The following is a 20,512-nucleotide window of genomic DNA, read 5'->3' on the forward strand; positions in this document are numbered from 1 at the left end:
ATGATGAACCAAGAGACATTCTTGGTTTGCGACAAATGAACACCCTGTCTGGTTATCCTGAGTTAACCTTCCTATTCTTGCCCTTTTTACTGAAAGGAATTATTATTAATGTATTTATTTAACTCAGGAACTCTGAGCCAGACTTCTAAAGGAAAAAACAGCATGAGGCGCCTAGCATATTGGGTCTGTAAAGTAAATGTTAATTAATAATAATTACTCCACTGTGTTATCCAGCTGCATTGTCTTGCCTGCCAAATTCCCTCTAGGAGGCCTGGCCTTGGGGGAGGAGGCTCCTATCAGGCCAGTGGTGTCTGGCACAGAGGCCTTGGCTGCCCAGGCACAGTGGCAGGACCAGACCTCACAAAGGCCTCAGGGCCTGCTATAAATAAATTGCAGCTCTGTGCAAGCTAGGTCAATGCAGCCCTTTCAACCGGCTGCTCCACTCCCAGAACAATCAGGGCTTGGCTGGGCAAAGAGGAAGGCCCTCTGGTTCATCACTGTGGTTCTCAGATCCCTGACACTGGATGGTGTCTGAAGCCCAGCAAGCAAATAAGGCATATTCCTTCATGGCAGGGACAGACAGAGCCAAGCCTTTCTTCATGACTCACACTGTGTTCCTGATGCAGCTCTGCAGGGGAAGATTGTGGACTCTTCATCCCCAAATAGATGAAAAAACCTGCTGCAAAACCACGAGTTAGGAGGATGCTAAATTTGAGAGTGTAGGAAAAAAAGACCAGAAATGGCTTGTAAAGATGGGCACCAGCTTATGACAAACACTCAGCCTTCTGGGGGACACAGAGTGATACATGCAGGTAACAGTGTAGTGTCAGGCATCGGAAATTCCTTCGGAAATTGTAGCATGGTTAGGAAAGGAACTGATATCTCATTTTTTCTGCCCATCTGGATTCTTCGGGCAGAGTTTCTAGTTTGTCCTCACCATGAACAGGAGGGGGGGAGGGGCTACAGAAGAGGCTTCTTCAGGCTGAGCAGTTTACTTCTGTGAAGGGGACACTTGCTGATTTCAAAACTTTGGAGCTTCCTTACATTTTGTTATTCAGATGGTTTGTGGGAACCTGGCTATTTTCCATCCTCACCGAACCAGCAGGGAAGGAATCTTCAAAGGTGGACAGGGTGAGGTCAGGATCCGGGCAGAGTCTCAGCCCAAATTTTGAATCTGATTTGGATAATTCCTCCCTCCCTCCTTCATTAAAGGCATTTTTATCAAGCACCTACTATGTGCTTTTCTAGGCACTGTAGGTAAAAAGGGGACGAAACAGCGAGGGAGGGCGGCAATGTGTGCGTATATCCAGCAACGGAAACGCGTTTCGGGCTGCCGGGGAGATCACGAGTGTGGATGATGCCCAGCTGCAGACAGACCTACCCGACTTCCGCAACACTGGACTGGGCCCAGCGCGCGTTGGTAGGGACGCGCTCTTACCGTTGCCAGGGCTTGTGGCAGCCTGCGGAGTCTCGCGAGGATCTTGGATACATCTCGCGAGGCCGCCCAGCGGTTGCTGGGAGACAGCGCAGCCTCTGCGGAGTGGGAGCTTTTGTCTGCGGGTCGCGGTGGGTCGCTGCGGGTCCGGACGCCTGGAGCCATGGTGAGGACGACGCGGAGCCGGCCCCGGGAGCTGGCCCTGCGCGCCGAGACCCGAGGGATGCCCTACCTGGACTGGAAGGCTCAGCCCGTCCTAGCCTTGGGATCTCCCAGGGGCCTGGGGCACACGTGTCCCCATACAGGACAATGGGGTGCAGGGCATAACTTAGGACCTCTAGTCTCCGGGATGGAGAACCTAGGGCGTGCCAGGGCGGTTGCAGGTCTCTCTACAGCAAGGGGTCCTGGGCAGAATGTCCAGTGCCATGGGCGCCCAGGCAGGGCCTGCCGTGCAGAACAGCAGAGGCTGAGAGCAGTCAGACCTCATCTGTCTCTCTCATGTGACAGGGCCGTCAGCTGTCCCCCACCGCCACCCCACCCCAGAGAGGAGTTGTCAGTAACTCAGGTTCCAGGCAGATGCATGGGGCAGGTAGCTGGTGGAGAGGATGTCTCCGTGGGGAGCCTTTGGCTGTGAATGTCCCAGAAGCTGCGGGTGAGGGACCTCTGGCGGGTGGGCTTCTTGGAGAAGAGGGATTAAATAGTACATTAGGAGGGAAGGTTTCAGTGGATGGGTGTTTGAATATCAACTGGGTGAAGGCCACCAAAATACTTCTACTGATGACTAGCTTGAGGGATAGGATATTCTTTTTGTTTCTCTATGTTTATAAGACTTCCACATAATTTTGTTTGTAATCATGAAAATGTTACAGAGAGATATAGACACAAAAAATGTTACAGACACATGTAGACACACACAAACATGGGCCACAGACAGTTGAGAGAAGTGAGGGCAGAGGATCAGGATTTGGAAATTCAGTGTCTCTCATCTGGTCAAAGTTGGTAAAAGGGGGCGTGACGGCTGAGCAGTTGCGCGTGGTGAACCACGTAGAGCCCCCAGGGTGGGTGGGTGCTGTCCGCTGTGGTTCCCCACACCAGGGTCTCCGAAGGAGCTTCGTATTTTGCACAGAGACAGCCTCATATTATCATCCTGATCATTGCCATCGAGGCATTTCTGCCAACACAGATCGAAAGTTTCTTGCCTGTTTCTCTGTGGTGGTTACCAGACATTATAGCCAACAAAGTAACATCTGACACTGGTATTGATTGGGGTTCTCCCTTTCGAGGTCAAGTACATTTTGCATCCACACCAAGGCAGCCTCGGCCGTGTATTAAGGAGGGGATTTGGCCCAGTTCCCTTCCCTTCCTTTCTGAGGGAAAAAAAATGTTCTCTCCTGAAAAGGAAGTTTTCTCCTTCTTGCTGCTCCAAAGGTGTCGGCAGAGAATGTGCGTGTGGTTAAGGGTGGGAGCTCAGGGTAGAGTGATGTGCTGCCGGGGGGTGGGCACAAGACAGTGAGCAGGAGAGGGAGGTTCCAGGCAGGTACTCGCCTCCCAAATGACCAGGAGGGGATCCGAGCCAGCCTGAAAGGGAAGCCATTGCCCAAAGCCTCCCTTCCTTAACCAAGCCTCTCTTTTTTAACCACAGGCACCCAAAAAGAAAGGGAAGGGCAAGGGAACCCCGATTGTTGACGGGCTTGCTCCGGAGGACATGACCAAGGAGCAGGTGAGCAGGCTGGCCCTGGGCATTGGTCCAGTCCTGGGGTGGAGTGGGTGGGTGGGTGCTGTTCCACCTCATCTCTCTGGCTGTTTGTCTGCATGGACCTCTGTCAGACCAGTGCACCCCCATCCTGCCCTCTACTCTGTGCTCACCTCCCCCATTCTGGCTCCTGCAGTTGTGTTTGAACCAGCATATCCTTCCCCATCTCCATAATCCCCATCAGCTCCAAAGCTCGCAGGCACAGCACTGAAGAACTTTTTTATAGGGTGGTAAGAATTTGGAAGGAAATGTTTTTTTTCTGGTATAAAAGCCATTTTTCATTTTTTTGTATTCCCTTTCAGTTTTACCCCTTCATTCATCTGATGCTACGGAGCTGTTTACATAGTGCATGCATTATAGTGTTCTTGTGTATTTACCATGAAACATGAGGAATTATTTTAATCCACGTGTCCTTCTTGATGAAGGCAGGGGCTAGATGACGTAATTGTATAATCACAATTTTAATTAAAAGGCTCCTGGAAACTACAGCACATGGCAAATCACGAGAGTAAACTGGTGCCCACTCCAGCCTCCGTGTTCTGACGACGGGACTGCCTGTGTGATCTGCCACGGACCTGCGGGCTCTATTTCAACTGGTGTTGCTGTCAGCACCCTTACTGCCTTTGGATAGTTTTAAGATAAAAAATAAATACAAAGCAGACTAACAGAGTCATATGAGCCGAAGTTGGATGTTGAGCAAGGGCCCTTGATGGTAAGAGTGGCTTTGTTTTACAGCAGGTCCTTAAATAACGTATCGTTACAACGTGGATGAGACGCCAGAGGAACTTAGCTCTTGTGTCACTTAGCCAGCGGTAACATTGGTCTCCTCACACTCATTTGTCGTCACAGCTTCAGAACCCGGTGATGACATTGAGAACTGTCCGTGCAGGGAAACCAGTTGAAGCAGAGGGTGGTGGCGTCCAGTCTGTGTTCTGGAGAGGTCACTGGCTGCACACTGCATCGCCCCAACAATTGAGCTGTTTCTTACCTCCCTGTGTACTTCCGGTCCCTGTGGAGACAGCACTGACCTGCAGTGGTGGGTCTGCAGTGGCCTGGACACCTCGGCAGCGGCCGGTGCCAGGGCCCAGGGCCCGGGGTCCAGGTGGCAGTGAGAGCCAGGCAGCTGCAGACAGGCCCCTGAACAGCCTGTGCATCCAACTCTGGGGCTGTCTATTTTCTAATTTTTTAATATATACTTTTATTGATTTCAGAGAGGAAGGGAGAGAGAGATAGAAACATCATTGATGAGAGAGAATCATCAATTGGCTGCCTCCTGCACGTCCACCCTGGGATTGAGCCTGCAACCTGGGGCATGTGCCTTGGCCTGGAATTGAACCATGACCAGACTCTGAGTGGCACTAAGGGCCTATGATGGAGGATGTTGTCTCCTGTGGAGGCCCGAGTCAGACGCACTGTGTTTTGCCTCCTTGCTTTCAGCTGTTGAGGATTTTTAGATGAGAGTGGCCCCTCCCTCTTGCTTGCCTTTCTCCTCCCATGTGCCCCTCGGGTGGATGGGCCCTGCTGGGTCCTTCAGTCTCTGCTGGGCCTGCAGGTGGAGGGGCACATCAACCGCATCCGCGAGGAGCTGGACCGAGAGCGGGAGGAGCGCAACTACTTCCAGCTGGAGCGGGACAAGATCCACACCTTCTGGGAGATCACCCGGCGGCAGCTGGAGGAGAAGAAGGCTGAGCTGCGGAACAAAGACCGGGAGATGGAGGAGGCCGAGGAGCGGCACCAGGTGGAGATCAAGGTGAGTGGGGCCGCCCACCTGTCCCACTGAGGTCACTGCTGTGATGCTGGGTCGGGTGAGTGGCGTTTTATCTCCTTGCTTTTGGGTTACAGCCCTTTGTGTCCTTCACCCTGGGAACCTGAAGGTATTTTTTATAAAAGATGATGTGCATACAGGTAAACATGGGTGTGCAGGAGTGTGTGTTGGTGAGCATGTGTTTGCATGCGAGCAGGAGAGCATGCCTGTGCAGGTGTGTGTGTGTGTGCTGGTGAGCAATTGGTAGTTCTCCCGCCCACAGGTCTACAAGCAGAAGGTGAAGCACCTGCTGTACGAGCATCAGAACAACCTGACGGAGATGAAGGCTGAGGGCACCGTGGCCATGAAGCTGGCCCAGAAGGAGCACCGCACACAGGAGGGCACGCTGCGCAAGGACATGCGGGCACTGAAGGTGGAGCTCAAGGAGCAGGAGCTGGCGAACGAGGTGGTGGTGAAGAACCTGCGCCTGGTGGGTACAGCCGTTGGCGGCTGGGAATTCACATTTTTGTTTAAAAACTCCTGCATTTGGCAATTAACTGAAATATTCTTTTAAAAGCATGCAGCTAAGCAGATCTACTTTGGTGTCAAGTACAGAATTCTGTCTCAGACTTGAGCAACAAACTGACATGAGTAAAACCTGTCAGGGTTCCTCTGCTTCTGACGCCTGACCCCCAGCTGCTCTCCCAGGCTGCACGTCAGGTGCATGTGGAAACACACAGCCGTTGACGTGTCCAGCAGCCCAGTCCACAGGCACCACGGCAGCTTGTCATACAGCTGGGCTCCTGAGCACCTGGCTGACTTTTGAGAGGTTTTGGTCCATTCTGAGGGAGGCTGGTGGGGGTGCCCGGAAGATGCCAGGCCCCGTTCTGATCTCTGGGGAGGACTGTAAAATGCCTTTCCACGTGTGGCACGTAGTCTGCAAAGGAGAAACTACACAGAGCAGAGAAGGCAAAATAATGTGTCAGATCCGCACAGCACATCCCTAGGCTATAAGGAAGGACAGAGTGAGCGGGGCAGTGGGAACGAGAGTGGGTTGCATTTTTCTTCATGGAGTTCTGGGAATGGCTCACTGAGAAGGTGACATTTGGGTAAAGGCAGTAAGGTCTGATCCAGGCTGTGGGGACCAGGCCAGGAGAAGAGATAGGGGATGAGCCAGCATGAAGGCCAGAGGAGCAAGTAGGTCATAGCTCGTCAGCCTCAGAAACCATGGGAGGCCCAGGCTTGACCCTGGCGGCGTCAGAGGCCTGTGGGGGGTTTGGGCAGAGAGAGAGTGCGTCTGACTTTGGGTTTCGAAGGTTCTTCCTGGCTGCAGGTTGAGAAGCCTTTGTCAGCACATTCGTCTCATGTGAAGGGAGCCAGGCTCCACCGGACCTGGAAAACACTGAAGCTGCAGAGTTTGCAGCCCAGTCCGAGGGTGTGAACGTGTTGGACCCCCGAGAATGGCCCCAGCCAGTTTGGCTCAATAGTTAGAGTATCGACCTGCAGACTGAAGGGTCGAGGGTTTGATTCCGGCTCAAGGGTATGTACCTCGGTTGCAGGATCGATCCCCGGCCATGCTAGAGGCAACCAGTCAATGTGTCTCTCTCACATCGATGTTTCTCTCTGTCTCTCCCCGTCCCTTCCACTCTCCCTAAAAATCAATGGGGAAAAAATACCCTGGAGTGAGGATTTAGTAACTAAATAAAAAGGAATGGTGTGATCTCTCCTGACATAGGCACACAGTAGGCTGGTTTCCAATGAATTCAGTGACGTGAGGCTGTCTGCTGACCCAAGGCCTGTATAAAGATCAGTTATGTGGTCAGAGTTCCCTTTTGTATAAAAATAATTACCATTTTATATTCAGAATTGTATATAATAGCCATGTACTGAAATAATTCTTACTGTTGCTCTGAGCCACAGCTAGAGGTGTGAGGAGGCCCTAGTGGAGCCTGCAGGTCTGGAAGACGTGGCCATGGCTCCATCCCGCAGGCAGGCCAGCAAGGGGCCGCCGGCTGCTGTCAGTCCTTAGAATCTCTGTTAACATTTTCTCAAGCTCAGAGCTGGCTTCAGCCAAGTGAGTTTGAAATGGGAAGTTACCAAAACCATGTTGTTCTGGATGTGGTCTGTGCGCTGGGAGCAGAGGCACCCGCCAGAACAGCAGAGGGTTTGCCGAGCGGATTCTCTGTCATCTCGTAACTGCCTGCTTCCACCTTTGCAGAAACACACTGAGGAGATCACCAAGCTGCGGAACGACTTTGAGAGGCAAGTGCGAGGTCAGTGTCTCACTTCCTGCGTGCCATCCGGTCAGAAAGTGACTCCTCTCCAGGGCTTCCCTTCACGGGGCTGGTAGACCAGGTCAGCACAGCCCAGATATGCGAGGAGAGTCTGGTCGTTTAAGGCTGATGGACCTCAGCACCCCAGAACCCAGTGTTGTCTATGTCAGCTGGGGGAGGCTGTGGTCACCACCCACTTCCCCGCTCCTGGCAGAGATTGGTGGCCGGGAGCAGGGGTGGTCATTCAGTCTCGTGGGCAGTGTTCTTAGTCTTTCCCAGGGCTCCTGGCCTGAGGCGGTCTGTCTAGTTTTAGTAACAAAGCCCTGTGTGGTGACCGGATGGCCACAGGGGTCATGGCTAGTGACCACGGGATGGGCTGACGCTTAGCTGTTGGGAGCCCTGCAGGGGTGGAGTAGCAATGACTGCCACGGGCAAAGGACAGCAGGCGTGGGGTGTGCCCCACGTGCCCTCTGAGCCTCAGCAGGAAAGCCCACTGAAACCACCCTGCTCCCTGGCCGATGGGCGTGCGCGGCATCGGCACAGCTGGCTGCTCTCTGCTCAGCTGCTGTGCGCGCCGCTGCCTTTCAGAGATCGAGGCCAAGTATGACAAGAAGATGAAGATGCTCAGGGATGAGCTCGACCTGCGGAGAAAGACCGAGATCCACGAAGTGGAGGAGAGGAAGAACGGCCAGATCAGCACGCTGATGCAGCGGCACGAGGAGGCTTTCACGGACATGAAGAACTACTACAACGACATCACCCTCAACAACCTGGCCCTCATCAACTCCCTCAAGGTGCCGGGCGCCACGCCGGGTCCACCCGCAGCTCTTCGCCCACCAGACGCAATATCCCTTATGACAGTGTTCCTGATGATGCCCTTCACTGTTCTTGATTGAAATTCACAGGGAATGTAACCCTCTATACCTGTAGCTGAACACAGGCTGTTGCCCTAATGTCGGGTAGGAGAATGAGTAGGACAGTGTCCGTTCTGAGAGTAAAGGCTCAGGCAGGACTGTGGTCGGAGCCTAGCATAGCGGCATGGGCAGGTGTCATTGCCCCCACGTGCTGGCAGGGACGGGGTTTCCACACTGCGGAAAGCCCTTCACGGCGTACTGAACAAAGCGTAATCTCATGAAAACCTCGTTCCCAGGACATTCAGAGTAGGTGTGTGTGTCTCCATAAAACAGGTCTCGTTGGCCTGCGTGCCCACAGCGGCAGGACTTGCCTGTGGCAGGTGATCTCGCAGCCCTGGCGCTGCCCGCTGAGCCCTCCTGCACACGCCTGTGCCCACAGGAGCAGATGGAAGACATGCGGAAGAAGGAGGAGCACCTGGAGAAGGAGATGCTGGAGGTGTCTGCGCAGAACCGGCGCCTGGCGGAGCCGCTGCAGAAGGCCCGGGAGGAGATGAGCGAGATGCAGAAGAAACTGGGTGACCACGAAAGGGACAAGCAGATCCTGGTTGTGAGTGTCACCCGCATTCCCCTCCCTCCTTGGCTCCTCTGGGCTCAGGAGAGAAGGGACATCCGTAAAATGCCTCCTGGGGCCTGTGCAGGGCTTGGCCCTTAGGGCGGGAGGGCGTCTGAATCTCCATTTTCTGTGAGTGGAGACGGGGGTGAGGAGTGGGGGGGGGTGTAGAGTCGGTGCCCACATCCACCGTGGTGGGGATGAGCCACTGTGTCTTTGAGCCAGTTCTTCCTGGAGATTATTCCTGGCCTCGCCATCTCCAGGAGCCTCCATGTGTGCGTGCCTGAACCCTGAGTGCCTTCTGCGCCCACCCCTCCTCTCTGCAGGGCACAAAGGCACGCTTGAAAGTCACCGAGAAAGAGCTCAAAAGCCTGCAGTGGGAGCACGAGGTGCTGGAGCAGCGGTTTATCCAGGTGAGCAGCCAGCAGCCCAGCTAAGACTGGTTCCAGGAGGTCCTGTCGCCTGCTCCTCCTACCGGCTCTCGAGGAAGCCCGTGGCACGTTCTGTGGAAGGCCCAGGTCTCACACAGCAGATCCCTGGTGGGGAGCAGTTTGCCCACCTGGCCCCTCAGGCCCACCCTCCAGCCAGCATCCTTTTCCTCTACATACATGAATCTAGTAGAAATTATTATGTGCACAGTGGGAAGAAGCCATGGAGGCCTGAGTCTAAGTAAGAATAAGAGGGTTCCCCGGCTGCTCAGCGCTGATCCTCACAAGTGTTAACAGCTTCCGAGTCTCCTCCCAGCTCCTCCTGTGTGTCCAGTGTGGGTGGGACTTCCTGCCTTAGGCGCAGCACCTTCCATCTCGCAGGTCTGTCCTGCGGCTTGCAGATTGCACCTGCATAGCAGCTCCTTGTGGTGTCGCCCGTGCTCCCCAGGCGAGTGCTCCCCAGGCGAGTGCTCCCCAGGCGAGAGCAGCTGGTGCCTGAGGGACGCCTGCTCGTCCTCTAGTGTCAGCTCATCTGTGCACCTGTGGGAGCCTCCTTAGGGAAGTCAGTTCCTGGTGGTGGAATTACTGGGCCAGAGGTTTGCATTCAGATTTCAGATAGAGTCTGCCCAGAGGGCTGTTCTAGTGTTGATCTCACCCAAAGTGCCCAATGGGCCACTTCCTGCTGCACCAGCTCTCGTGAATTCCAAACTCTGCTGATGTGTAATTGGTGGAGAATGTCCTATTGAATGTGCTTTTCTTGGATTTCCAGCGAGCCTGAGAGGTCCTCCTTGCAGTGTCCGGGGCCTGCCCAGGGCAGAGCATTGCCACCTGCGCCCTGTTTGTTACTGCAGGGTGCTCCGTGGCCAGCGCAGGGTGTGCCATGGGCCAGAGCAGGGCACGCCGTGGGCCAGGTTCCTCCCACTGACGTGCAGGAATCCCATGAGTGCGTCAGATCGATACCCTCAAAGGCGCTCAGAGGGGCCTGCAGGCTACGGGTAGCCTGAGGCAAGAGGGGTTAGGTGTAGACGGCACAGGCTCCCCTGGCTGTGGGTGGACACGGTGTAGACGGCACAGGCTCCCCTGGCTGTGGGTGGACACGGTGTAGACGGCACAGGCTCCCCTGGCTGTGGGTGGACGCGGTGTAGACGGCACGGGCTCCCCTGGCTGTGGGAGGACACGGTGTAGACGGCACAGGCTCCCCTGGCTGTGGGTGGACGCGGTATAGATGGCACAGGCTCCCCTGCTGTGGGTGGACACGGTGTAGACGGCACAGGCTCCCCTGGCTGTGGGTGGACACGGTGTAGACGGCACAGGCTCCCCTGGCTGTGGGTGGACACGGTGTAGACGGCACAGGCTCCCCTGGCTGTGGGTGGACACGGCACGGGCTCCCCTGGCTGTGGGAGGACACGGTGTAGACGGCACAGGCTCCCTGGCTGTGGGTGGACACGGCACAGGCTCCCCTGCTGTGGGTGGACACGGTGTAGACGGCACAGGCTCCCCTGGCTGTGGGTGGACACGGTGTAGACGGCACAGGCTCCCCTGGCTGTGGGTGGACGCGGTGTAGACGGCACAGGCTCCCCTGGCTGTGGGTGGACACGGCACAGGCTCCCCTGGTGTGGGAGGACACGGCACGGGCTCCCCTGGCTGTGGGTGGACACGGTGTAGACGGCACAGGCTCCCCTGGCTGTGGGTGGACACGGCACAGGCTCCCCTGGCTGTGGGAGGACACGGTGTAGACGGCACGGGCTCCCCCGGCTGTGGGAGGACACGGCGTAGACGGCACCGGCTCCCCTGCTGTGGGTGGACACGGTGTAGACGGCACGGGCTCCCCTGGCTGTGGGAGGACACGGTGTAGACGGCACAGGCTCCCTGGCTGTGGGTGGACACGGCACAGGCTCCCCTGGCTGTGGGTGGACACGGTGTAGACGGCACAGGCTCCCCTGGCTGTGGGTGGACGCGGTGTAGACGGCACAGGCTCCCCTGGCTGTGGGAGGACACGGTGTAGACGCCCAGTGGAAGGTGTGCCTGGCCCAGGGGCAGAAGTGGGAGGGCTTCTTGCCAGCGAGATGGCCCAGCGGAGGCGTCCCTTCAGGTGCAGCGGGAGCGGGACGAGCTCTACAGCAAGTTCACGGCGGCCATCCTGGAGGTGCAGCAGAAGACCGGCTTCAAGAACCTGCTCCTGGAGCGCAAGCTGCAGGCCCTCAGCGCCGCCATGGAGAAGAAGGAGCTGCAGCTCAACGAGGTGCTGGCAGCCTCCAACCTGGACCCTGCAACCCTGTCCCTGGTGTCCCGCAAGCTGGAGGTCAGTGCCAAATGGGCTCCGGGAGGCAGCTGGGCGGCGCCCATGCCCCTGCCCCGGCAGGTGGCCTGCAGGGCTCTGGCTGGGGTCACTTGTCTCATGTTGAGACCCCAAGCATGTGCAGCCTCCATCATCCCAGTTAACAACCTCGGTCAGCCCTGGGGAGGGGCTCCCCACTCTCTCTCACTCAGAACTCAGCTCGCTGCCACTACTTCTTAGGATGGGTTCAGCTTAGCCTGTCAGGCTCTAGGTCTCAACTGTTCTGGAACTTGTGGGCCTGAGCTCCTTGGGCATCTGGCAGCCGACCCAGACATAGGCCTGGGGGACAGCTGAGTCCCCTGTACTCCCAGGGAAGCCGCTAAGCTGTGCCCCCCCCCTGGGCAGTTAGGCAGGGGTGAGCCTCTTTGGTGGGTGCTGGGAGGGCTTCCCAGAGGGAGCTACATCTGGGCAGAGGCCGGAGCATTTGTTGACTTGAATCCAGTTATTCATGGCCCCCTCTGTGCTGGGATTGCCCCGGGCACGGGGTGCAGCAGTACTCAAGGCAGGTGAGACCTCGGTGCCGTGTCCTCGGGCCAGCAGGTCAGCTGAGGCGTCAGGGGAGTGATCGCTCCTGCCTCCCGCAGCACCTGTAGGTCCTCTCACCCGGAGGTGGGCCTTGTTCCTCTGCTCCCCGACATGATTTTGGGGATGGGGGGCGTCACGAACAGAACTGGTGATGTGAGATAAGGGGTCTTGGTGCTGCCAGGGGAGTGTGACCGATGCTCAGATCCCAGCCAACTGGGCAGCCTGCTCCTGCCAGGCCGTGGGGACCTGGGAGACAGATCCGGTGTGCAGCTGGCCTGCATGTCTCCTTCCAGAGGCCTGTCCCAGAAACAGATCCCTCCGGGCTGGGCGGGGTCTTCATGGAGAAAGAGGTCTGGGGTATCGGCTTAAGGCCTCCTCACCATCTGGGTGCAGGTGTGTTTTATTCTGAGGAGTAGCATAGGCAGCATTGAAAAAATATTATTGATTTTTAATGTATTTTTTAATTTTTGTTAATCCTCACCCGAGGATATTTTTCTATTGATTTTTAGAGTGAGTGGAAGGGAGGGGGAGAGTCAGAGAGAGAGAAACATCCATGTGAGAGAGACACATCGATTGGTTGCCTCCTGCACACACCCCGACCAGGGCCAGGGGTCGAACTCACAACCTGGGTATGTGCTCTGACTGGGACCCGAGCCCGAGACCCTTCGGTGTGCAGGCCAGTGCTCCGACCAGGGAGTCCCGTCAGCAGTTCAGGTGAACACGAACCCCTTTGGCTCACGCCCAGAGGACGAGCCTGTCAGTCACCACATCTGTATGTGAAGCATTGCAGCCGCTCCTCCCACCCAGCTGCCCCTGCGGCCTGCAGCTGGCACGGTGCTGCCACCTGGGCGGGGGGATTCTGAAGCTGTCAGCTGTCTCCCTGAGTTTGGGACTGGGGAGGACTGGGGAAGGTTCTGGGTAGGACAGGCTGGATCTGAGCGCCCACAGGGACCTGCAGGGAAGGCTGAGCAGGATGGACTTGTCACGATTGAGGAGGGGCTGGGGAAGCCAAGGTGAGGTCGTTCCTGCATCCTGGCTCAGGGGGCCACGGTGCCTGTGGGACCCGGGTCACCTGGGACAGGCTTGGGGCGGGGCTGGGGCAGTGCAGGCACATGGGAGGGGCTTGTCTGGTGGGCAGCTCCTCTCTGACTTGGTGCCTCTGTCCCTGCGGACCACCCTGGTGTGATAGGGTCACTGCAGCTGCACCAGTGGCCAGGGTGGGTGTGGGTGAGCCCGTGGCTTTCCTGGTTGGAACCCACCAGGCCTGCGCCTCTCACTTCTCAGCACCCATCTCCGCACAGAGGCAGGTGCCGTCTCCCTTTCTTCCTGGGGGACCTTTCCGCACGGCCTGCTCCCCGTGTGGACACACATGGATGGGGCCAGGCCACTATTCCCTGGACATCTGGGGTCAGCGTTAGAGCCCCAGACGCCAGACCCACGGCCGCTCAGTCTGTCTCGGTCCAAAGACAGGTCTCCAGCTCAGGCCTGCATTTCTCTCCTCAGGACGTTCTGGAGTCCAAGAACAGCACCATCAAGGACCTACAGTACGAGCTGGCCCGGGTCTGCAAGGTAGGAGCCCCGCCTGCCTTAGTGCACGCCCTCACCCAGGACCCTGATTCCCACCTTAGCCTGAGGGTCCCGCTGCCTGTGGCTTAGGGCAGCCCTGCCTGCCTCTGGGAAAAGGAGGGCTGGTCTCTTCCAGCAGCTCTTCCCGCCTCCCGCCCTGACCCTCACTCTCCCACCTGACCTGGCCTCTGGGGCGATGGGAGTCTGCACCTCCAAGCAGGGAGCAGTTCAGGTCTAACCTTTCAGACTCCTTTGTGAGTCTGATGAGAGCTGCCTGCCATTTCTGTGCCGAAAATGCGCATTGGCGCTGAGGCCTCTTTGACACCTGCCCCCTCGCACTGTCTGTCCCATGAGTCCCAGCGGCCTGGGCCCTGCACCCAGCGGCCCCCCCCCCCCCCCGCCCCCGCTCTGGCATTCCCCACAGCTGTCTGGGCTTTGCCTGTGGTGATGCAGACACATAGCTGCCTGAGCACGCATCTACCAGCAGCAGCCACCTCACGGGGCCTCAGACGTGCCCACAGTTCTGTTTTCTGTGCTTGTTACGGGCGAGCCCCGGGCTGTGCAGCCTCAGATGAAGGCGTCTGTGTGCGGGGCCTTCCCTGGCCCCTCCCCGCCTCGCCTGCCCATCCGGACCCTCCCCTGGATGCCCCGGCGCCCTGGTATGTGTGCACCCACAGTCGGTGCCAGCTGCTGGCCTGTGCAGCTCTTGGGAGGATCTGCACAAGTTGTCAGGAGGCCTGTACCCCGCGAATGGCGAGAGCCAGGCCCAGCCCCCCACTTCCCTCTGGAGCTCCACTCAGTTCCCCCTCTAACTCTTGACCCGAGTTCCAGCACGGGTGTGAGGACAATGTGGCCTCTGGAGTTTTTGTTCTGAGTCAGGCTACGCTCCAGGCATTTCTCAGGCATCACCTCTGCAGACCCTCCAGCCACCGACGACGTTCACCCTTTTACAGACGCCTGTTTTCCGGAGGGGACAGAGCCATGTCCCTGCCCCTGGCAGCACTGTTGCCCATACCTGAGCTCTTCTGGGACGTGGGGGTCCCCTGTGCTCCCCATCAGTCGTCTTTGTGGTCCCTCCTTCCCACCCTCCAGAGAGCTGAGTGTGCTAAGGGCGGGCATTGCCCTTGCTGGGCTCCTGGGCCCTCCGACATGACCTGCGCTGTCTCCCCAGGCCCACAGCGACCTGCTGCGCACCTACGAGGCGAAGCTCCTGGCCTTCGGGATCCCTCTGGACAACGTGGGCTTCAAGCCCCTGGAGACGGCCATGATTGGGCAGACCCTGGGCCAGGGCCCTGCGGGACTTGTGAGCACCCCAACATAGCCCCCACCCAGGACTGCTCCCTGCCTGACACCCCCTTTTACACCCACGGACAGCAGGTGTGTTTTTTTGATTTGTTGGGTCAGCAAATGAAGGCTTTCATGTTTGCTGCGTGTCCTGGTGCACGACTGGGGCAGAAGCAGCGCCAGGGCCACGGCCAGTCTGTTTCCCTCCCAGCTGCCACCCCGCCCCCGTACACACACCTCATGCCGGGCAGCGCCAGCACGGCTCTGCCAGTGACCGCGGCAGCCTGCAGGTGCCACAGCGACTTTATTGATGCCCAAGTCACAGAGCCACTAGGACTTGGGGGCCGGAACGTCGCCCAGGAAGTGGGACTGAGGCCCCACGAGGAGCATGGAGCCCCCGTGGAGGGCTGGGGGAGGCTCAGGCCACAGTGAGGGCGTTGGTGCTCTGGGACCAGCTGGTGGTCAGCTCCCTCGGTAGGTGGTGTAGGACCACGGGCTCAGCAGCAGGGGGACGTGGAACTTGTGGGTCTCGTTGGTGATGGTGAAAACGACCTGAGAACAGAAGGCACCAGGAGGGAGCACTGTCCCCCGTGCTTCCAGGCAGAAGCCCGGACTGTGGGCCGAGGGCTGGCTCCCAGGAGCCCCAGACCAGCCAGCGCCCGATGCCGAACTGGAAACTAGGGCTGTTGACAAGGCTGAATCCGCTCCAGATAAAGCTCTTGGCTTGAGGGCCCCTGGGCCTGCCGGGCTTCCCAAGGGGCCGCCCTGAAATAGGGTCAGGTGAAGGGGGGCAGCAAGGTGAGGCCCAGTGAGTTGGACGGGGCTTGTTCAACACCTGTGTCCCCAGGGGCTGAGTCACCCTCGACCCTGCCCCCCACAGCCTGACCCAGGGCCAGGGCAGGGACACCTTTCTCCTGGGAGTTCAAAACAGGTGAACTCACTGCCTGCCAGTGCCCTGGGAGAGGGGGGAGGGGCACTGCCTACTGCAGGACCTTGGAGTCACGGTGAATCACAGACCTCCACTCCATGCCAGCCTGTGCCCTCACCTCCACATATGGGTAGAAGCTGTCCTGCCCCCTTTTCTTCCAGTAACCCTCGGTGTCGAAGGTCAGCTTGTAGGTGCCCGCCTTCATCTGGCCTGGCAGCAGGAGCCCAGGGCAGCGGCCATCGGGGTCGGTGTAGCTGTGGGGGAGAGAGGATGAGGTGCACCCCTGCCTGGCTCTCTGGGTCTCCACACCTCGCAGCCTCAGACACCCCTGCAGCCTGACTTGGGAGAGACTAGTGCCCGGGGCTCTGGAACAGCTGTTGTGCAGCACAGAGAAGCAGGAAAGGGAAAACCTCCCACACTCTACCCCAGGAGCAATCATCCCTTTATTTGACCTATGTTTTCCCAGGTACTCTCCATCTATGAGTGTGCTTATTCATAAACTGAAAAAATGCAAGGTGGATGATACTCTTCCTATTGTGTTATAACCTGGACGAGTCGTGTAGTACATCGTGTGTGGCTTTCGGGGTCAGTTCCTGTTCCAGGTGCACCGAGCGCCCCAGTGCCCCATGACCCCAGCTGTGCAGGCAAGTGAGCTGGCACTGTGGTCACAGAGAGCACCGCTCCCCTGCACTTTGGGGAGTTGGGAATGGGTCCCTGTGGCCCCCCAGGGGACTCCACGTGCTCTTCCAAGACCACAGCTGATCTTCAGGTGGGACCTGGGCCCGCGGCCTTTGTGAGGGACACGCTCCACACCCTCAGGCCCTGAACTTTTGGGGCCCAGCTCCCCACTGCCGCCTCCGGAAGAGCCTGCCCCCTGCTCACAGGGCCACCAAGTGCCAAAATGCCAGCCTGGGCCTCCCCAGCAGAGCTGAGCGTGGGGCAGAAGCCAGGGCCACGAAGAGCACAGCTGTCCCTGCCTCTGTCTGAGGGTCACTAGGTGCAGTGAGAATAAAGGAAGAGAAAGTGCTGTGTGCTGAGGGGAAGCCTTCCCGTTCCTCCTCAGGCCTTCACCAGCTGAGCCGACCCCTGACCTCTGACCCCTGACCTGACGGGAAAGGCTTCAGGAGTTGGCAGGGGCCGTGGGGGGCCCTGTGCTGAGGGAGGGGCTCTGGACGCAGTGCTACCCCAAACCTACCTTCTCCTCAGTTCTGTCCACTGCTGGCCGTGGTCCTCGAGCCTCGACAGACGGAGGCAGAGGCCCTGGGCTGGGAGCCCTGAGGCAGTGTCCAGCACGTGTGTGGTCAGCGGGCTGCGGGCTGGCTCCATGCCTCTGCCCTGGGCCAGGAGAGAGGGACGGGACAAGCCTGGTGTCCACACCAGCCCCAAGGAGGCAACACTTGGAGCAAACAGCCCTGGGGGACGGAGAGTCCCAAAATGTCCCTGGGGTGCGGATGACAGAGGCTGTGGTGTGGACACACTGAGGTGCAGGTCATCAACCACGCGGACCTATCCCCCCCCTCCCCGTCCATCCCCACTGGGACCCTCCCCTCCCCCCACCATTGCCGCGTGCACCCTCCCCGCTGGTCAGTGCTGGTGCGGAAGCCAGGCCGCTCCCGGTGCTCCCAGCTCAGCGGTCCCGGCTTCCAGCCCGGAGCCCCGGCCAACGGGACCGAACCCCGCCCTACCTCCCGGGAGCCCAGGTGTCGCTGGAGCGCGCGCAGCCGTGGGGCAGACGCCGAGCTCATGCCCGGCAGAGGGAAAGGGCGCGAGCTGAGGTCACCCGCGCCCGCCTCCACCTGAGGGCGCCTCCCCGGCCGCCCCTGTCCTGTTGTCACCTCCCTGGACCGGACCCGAGTGTCTAACCCAATGGGGTGGTTTGTGGGGGGAGGTCCATCTCGGTGCCACCAGTATGGCCCCAGGGACTTGGCTCGGGAGGGGCCCGGGCGGGCCACTGGGGCGCACAGACCTGCGGGCTGCAGAGGCGACTCCCACCGGAAGTGAAATCGCTGGGACCTGCCGGGATGGGCGGCGATCGAGGGAACGGAACGGGAGGGACGGGGCGGGGCGGGGCGGGAGGCGGGTGGAGGTGGGAGGGTGGTTCCAGATCCGCAGGGGCCACTAGCTGGGCCTGGAGGTGGCTCACGAGCCCGACCCCCACCTGGAGTCCCAGAAATAACGTGAATTTTTTACCTTCTGGGACAGTCAGTATAATTTTAAAATATATATATTTTTATTGATTTCAGAGAGGAAGGGAGAGGGAGAGGGAGATAGAAACATCCATGATGAGAGAGAATCATGGATCAGCTGCCTCCTGCATGTTCCACACTGGGGACCTAGCCCGTAACCCGGGCCTGTGCCCCCATGGGGAATCGAACCTGGGACCCTTCAATCCAAGGGCCGACACTCTTTCCATTGAGCAACACGGGTTAGGTCAGTATTTTGATGGAAGCCTCTCAAAGGTCAGGTAAGGTGTTGAACTCTGTCCCAACAGGCCCTGTGATGATGCCTCAGTTTCCCCATCTGTGAAAAGGGGGCGGTAATGACTCGTGGTTGATACGGTTCCACAGGAGGAGACAGATGAGCTTGTGCTCTTGTCCCACTGCAGCCCCCTCTGGCCTCCTGGGGTCCCTCTGGCCTCTTCTGTCTCCCTCCAGCCCCACTCTGCCCCCCTCCACCCCCCAGCCCCCTCTCTGGCCCCAGTTCCACACACTAATTGGAAGGTGCTGCAGAAATGAGGAGAGTTACGAGGTGGATCTGCAGGTGTGAGTCCATCGCTGTGTGGGGTGTTGCTCTGGACACAGGAACTGTTTCTTCTTACCAAGGTGCATTTCCTAATAATTCAGTAGTGAGCATGGATTGTCTGTAGGTTTAGAATCAGGCTCCTTCAAGGCAGGGATGACGACTCTTGTAGCAAAGGTTGGGAGTGAGCTGTTTATAACTCTTGGGAGGTGATTAGGAAATATCTATTTGAGATGTGCACACACATGACAGTTGGCAGGGCTTATGTTTACAGCAGATAACCCCAAAGAGATGCTGCTCACACTGTCCCGGCAAACGCCTGTGGGTGCGAGAGACTAGAAACAACCAGAATGTCCCCACTCTGCACAGATAAGGAGTTCTGTCGCACCCCAGTATACTCTGCTGCTCTCTGAGAAGAGTTAGGTCCTTTGTAAGATGAGGTCTCCACAAGCATCACACTGGGTAAGAATGGAGGCAGCCTGCTTAATGCTCTAAAAGATCAATGGGAAAATAGCCTCCAGTAAGGATTAACAACAAACAAACAAAAAACAAGAAGCCTCAGTGAGACTCCGTGGGGGTGAGTTGGAGTGGAGGATGGCGTTGTCACCATTGTAACCGGTCAGTCAGTCAATGCGTCTGGGCTGCCTGTCACTGCTTGAGCCAGTTCAGCAGAGTCAGGGTTGAATCACTTAGCAGCGCTTCTTCCAGTACTGCCGGCAGCATGGGGAGCAGCAGGTCATCCACAAAAATCTGCTCTGCACCCCTTAAGCCAGCTGCTTATACAGCGTGGGGCAAGGGTTATTGCAGGCAGAGGAAGTAGGCTATGAGGCGGGGGTGGGACTCCATTGTTTGGGCAGCACTGCTGTTAGTCTTTCCGTGACAACAGGAGTTAGTGGCTGTGAACGTGGATAGTGACTCAGAGTCCTACACCATCGCAGACGTGTCAGTGATAAGGTCCGTGGTGGCTTTTCTGATCGGATTTCAGCAGCATCAAAATGAGTCACCCCTTCCAGGATCTCAGTAAATTCCAATATTGCTTCATTTTTTTTTAAGTTACTTCTGTGAAATTAGGTTATTATTACTGAGTACTTTTTTCTCCTAGGAAATAAGTTGTAAACACAATTTTTTCCCCTGAATTTAAGATTCTAGTTAATGCTTTGGTGTTGAAACACTGTTTTCAAAACGTGTTCTTGTAACTCAAAGGGTTGTGCTTGATCTCTGTTTCTGTCTCTTTCAGAATGAAAGATAAAATAAACCTGTAGAAATGTGCTAAAACCAAGCATGCCTTATTTTGTGATTTGTTTGAATGTAAACGTAGAACAGACTTACACAGTGGTTTTATAGGGTAAACGCTTATATTTTCCTTCAACTAAGTAACTGATTATACTGTACACATCTATGGTTCTATATACTTATTACTCCAGCCCTCAGAAGACGCTGTCAGCCAATTCCTGCGCAAAAATAATCCTCTGCTGCCCTCCTGTGGCCATTTAAGGAATAACACACTGTGCCTCTCTCCCTGGCGATGAAATTCCAGCTAAAACCCTGTGAACGCCATCAAAAATTGTACCCAGAAAAAAAAACCGTCAGAAAATCAGCGAGGCTGGCCAGGGCGGCAATCATTCCATCCCTGGATGTACCGAAGTCACGGTTGTGGATTTTTCACCTCTTCCCGCCCCAGCCCTGCAGAAGGAGGCCTGGGAGACTGCTGCACTGAGGTTCCCCTTAAGTGAATGGTCCACCCTGGCTACTATGTTCATTGGTGCCATTTTTTAAAACTATGGAGTGGCCCTAACCGGTTTGGCTCAGTAGACAGAGTATTGGCCTGCGGACTCAAGGGTCCCGGGTTCGATTCCGGTCGAGGGCATGTATCTTGGTTCATCAATGTTTCTGACTCTCTATCCCTCTCCCTTCCTCTCTGTAAAAAAAAAAAAAAAAAATCAATAAAATATATTTTTAAAAAAGTTTAAAACAAATAAATAAAAATAAAACTATGGAGTGGAGATACGTCTGGCAAGCCAATGCTCTAACCAGT

The 20,512-nt window shown here is 57.1% G+C and overlaps 2 protein-coding genes across 2 annotated transcripts; one reads left to right on the top strand and one right to left on the bottom strand.

Moving 5' to 3' along the window:
• The first annotated feature begins 1,542 nt into the window (after positions 1 to 1,542).
• Positions 1,543 to 15,041, top strand: GAS8 (growth arrest specific 8). The gene is made up of 11 exons (XM_054711030.1): positions 1,543 to 1,601; positions 3,078 to 3,155; positions 4,741 to 4,938; positions 5,216 to 5,422; positions 7,151 to 7,205; positions 7,794 to 7,999; positions 8,499 to 8,666; positions 8,996 to 9,082; positions 11,190 to 11,399; positions 13,464 to 13,529; positions 14,698 to 15,041. Exons 1-11 carry the CDS (start codon positions 1,599 to 1,601, stop codon positions 14,845 to 14,847), a joined length of 1,428 nt encoding a protein of 475 aa, XP_054567005.1. The 5' UTR covers positions 1,543 to 1,598; the 3' UTR covers positions 14,848 to 15,041.
• A 54-nt stretch (positions 15,042 to 15,095) lies between these two features.
• LOC103284661 (5-hydroxyisourate hydrolase-like) lies at positions 15,096 to 17,589 on the bottom strand. Its single transcript, XM_028143362.2, has 4 exons — positions 17,424 to 17,589; positions 16,934 to 17,073; positions 15,857 to 15,992; positions 15,096 to 15,362 (listed from the first exon to the last, which is right to left on the bottom strand). The coding sequence occupies exons 1-4, from the start codon at positions 17,481 to 17,483 to the stop codon at positions 15,273 to 15,275; spliced, it is 426 nt and encodes a 141-aa protein (XP_027999163.2). The 5' UTR covers positions 17,484 to 17,589; the 3' UTR covers positions 15,096 to 15,272.
• Positions 17,590 to 20,512: the final 2,923 nt, after the last annotated feature.

The sequence above is a fragment of the Eptesicus fuscus genome, chromosome 21 (assembly GCF_027574615.1).
Source record: "Eptesicus fuscus isolate TK198812 chromosome 21, DD_ASM_mEF_20220401, whole genome shotgun sequence".
NCBI lineage: Eukaryota > Metazoa > Chordata > Mammalia > Chiroptera > Vespertilionidae > Eptesicus > Eptesicus fuscus.

Bases quoted from the DNA above. Each gene is read 5' to 3' on its own strand.
- GAS8 (XM_054711030.1), top strand. The intron at 4,939-5,215 runs GTGAGTGGGGCC...TCCCGCCCACAG, and splicing joins GGCACCAGGTGGAGATCAAG to GTCTACAAGCAGAAGGTGAA. The intron at 9,083-11,189 runs GTGAGCAGCCAG...GCGTCCCTTCAG, and splicing joins TGGAGCAGCGGTTTATCCAG to GTGCAGCGGGAGCGGGACGA.
- LOC103284661 (XM_028143362.2), bottom strand. From the start codon at position 17,483: ATGAGCTCGGCGTCTGCCCCACGGCTGCGCGCGCTCCAGCGACACCTG. The intron at 17,074-17,423 runs GTAGGGCGGGGT...CTCCTGGCCCAG, and splicing joins GACACCTGGGCTCCCGGGAG to GGCAGAGGCATGGAGCCAGC. The intron at 15,993-16,933 runs GTAGGTTTGGGG...TCTCCCCCACAG, and splicing joins TGGACAGAACTGAGGAGAAG to CTACACCGACCCCGATGGCC.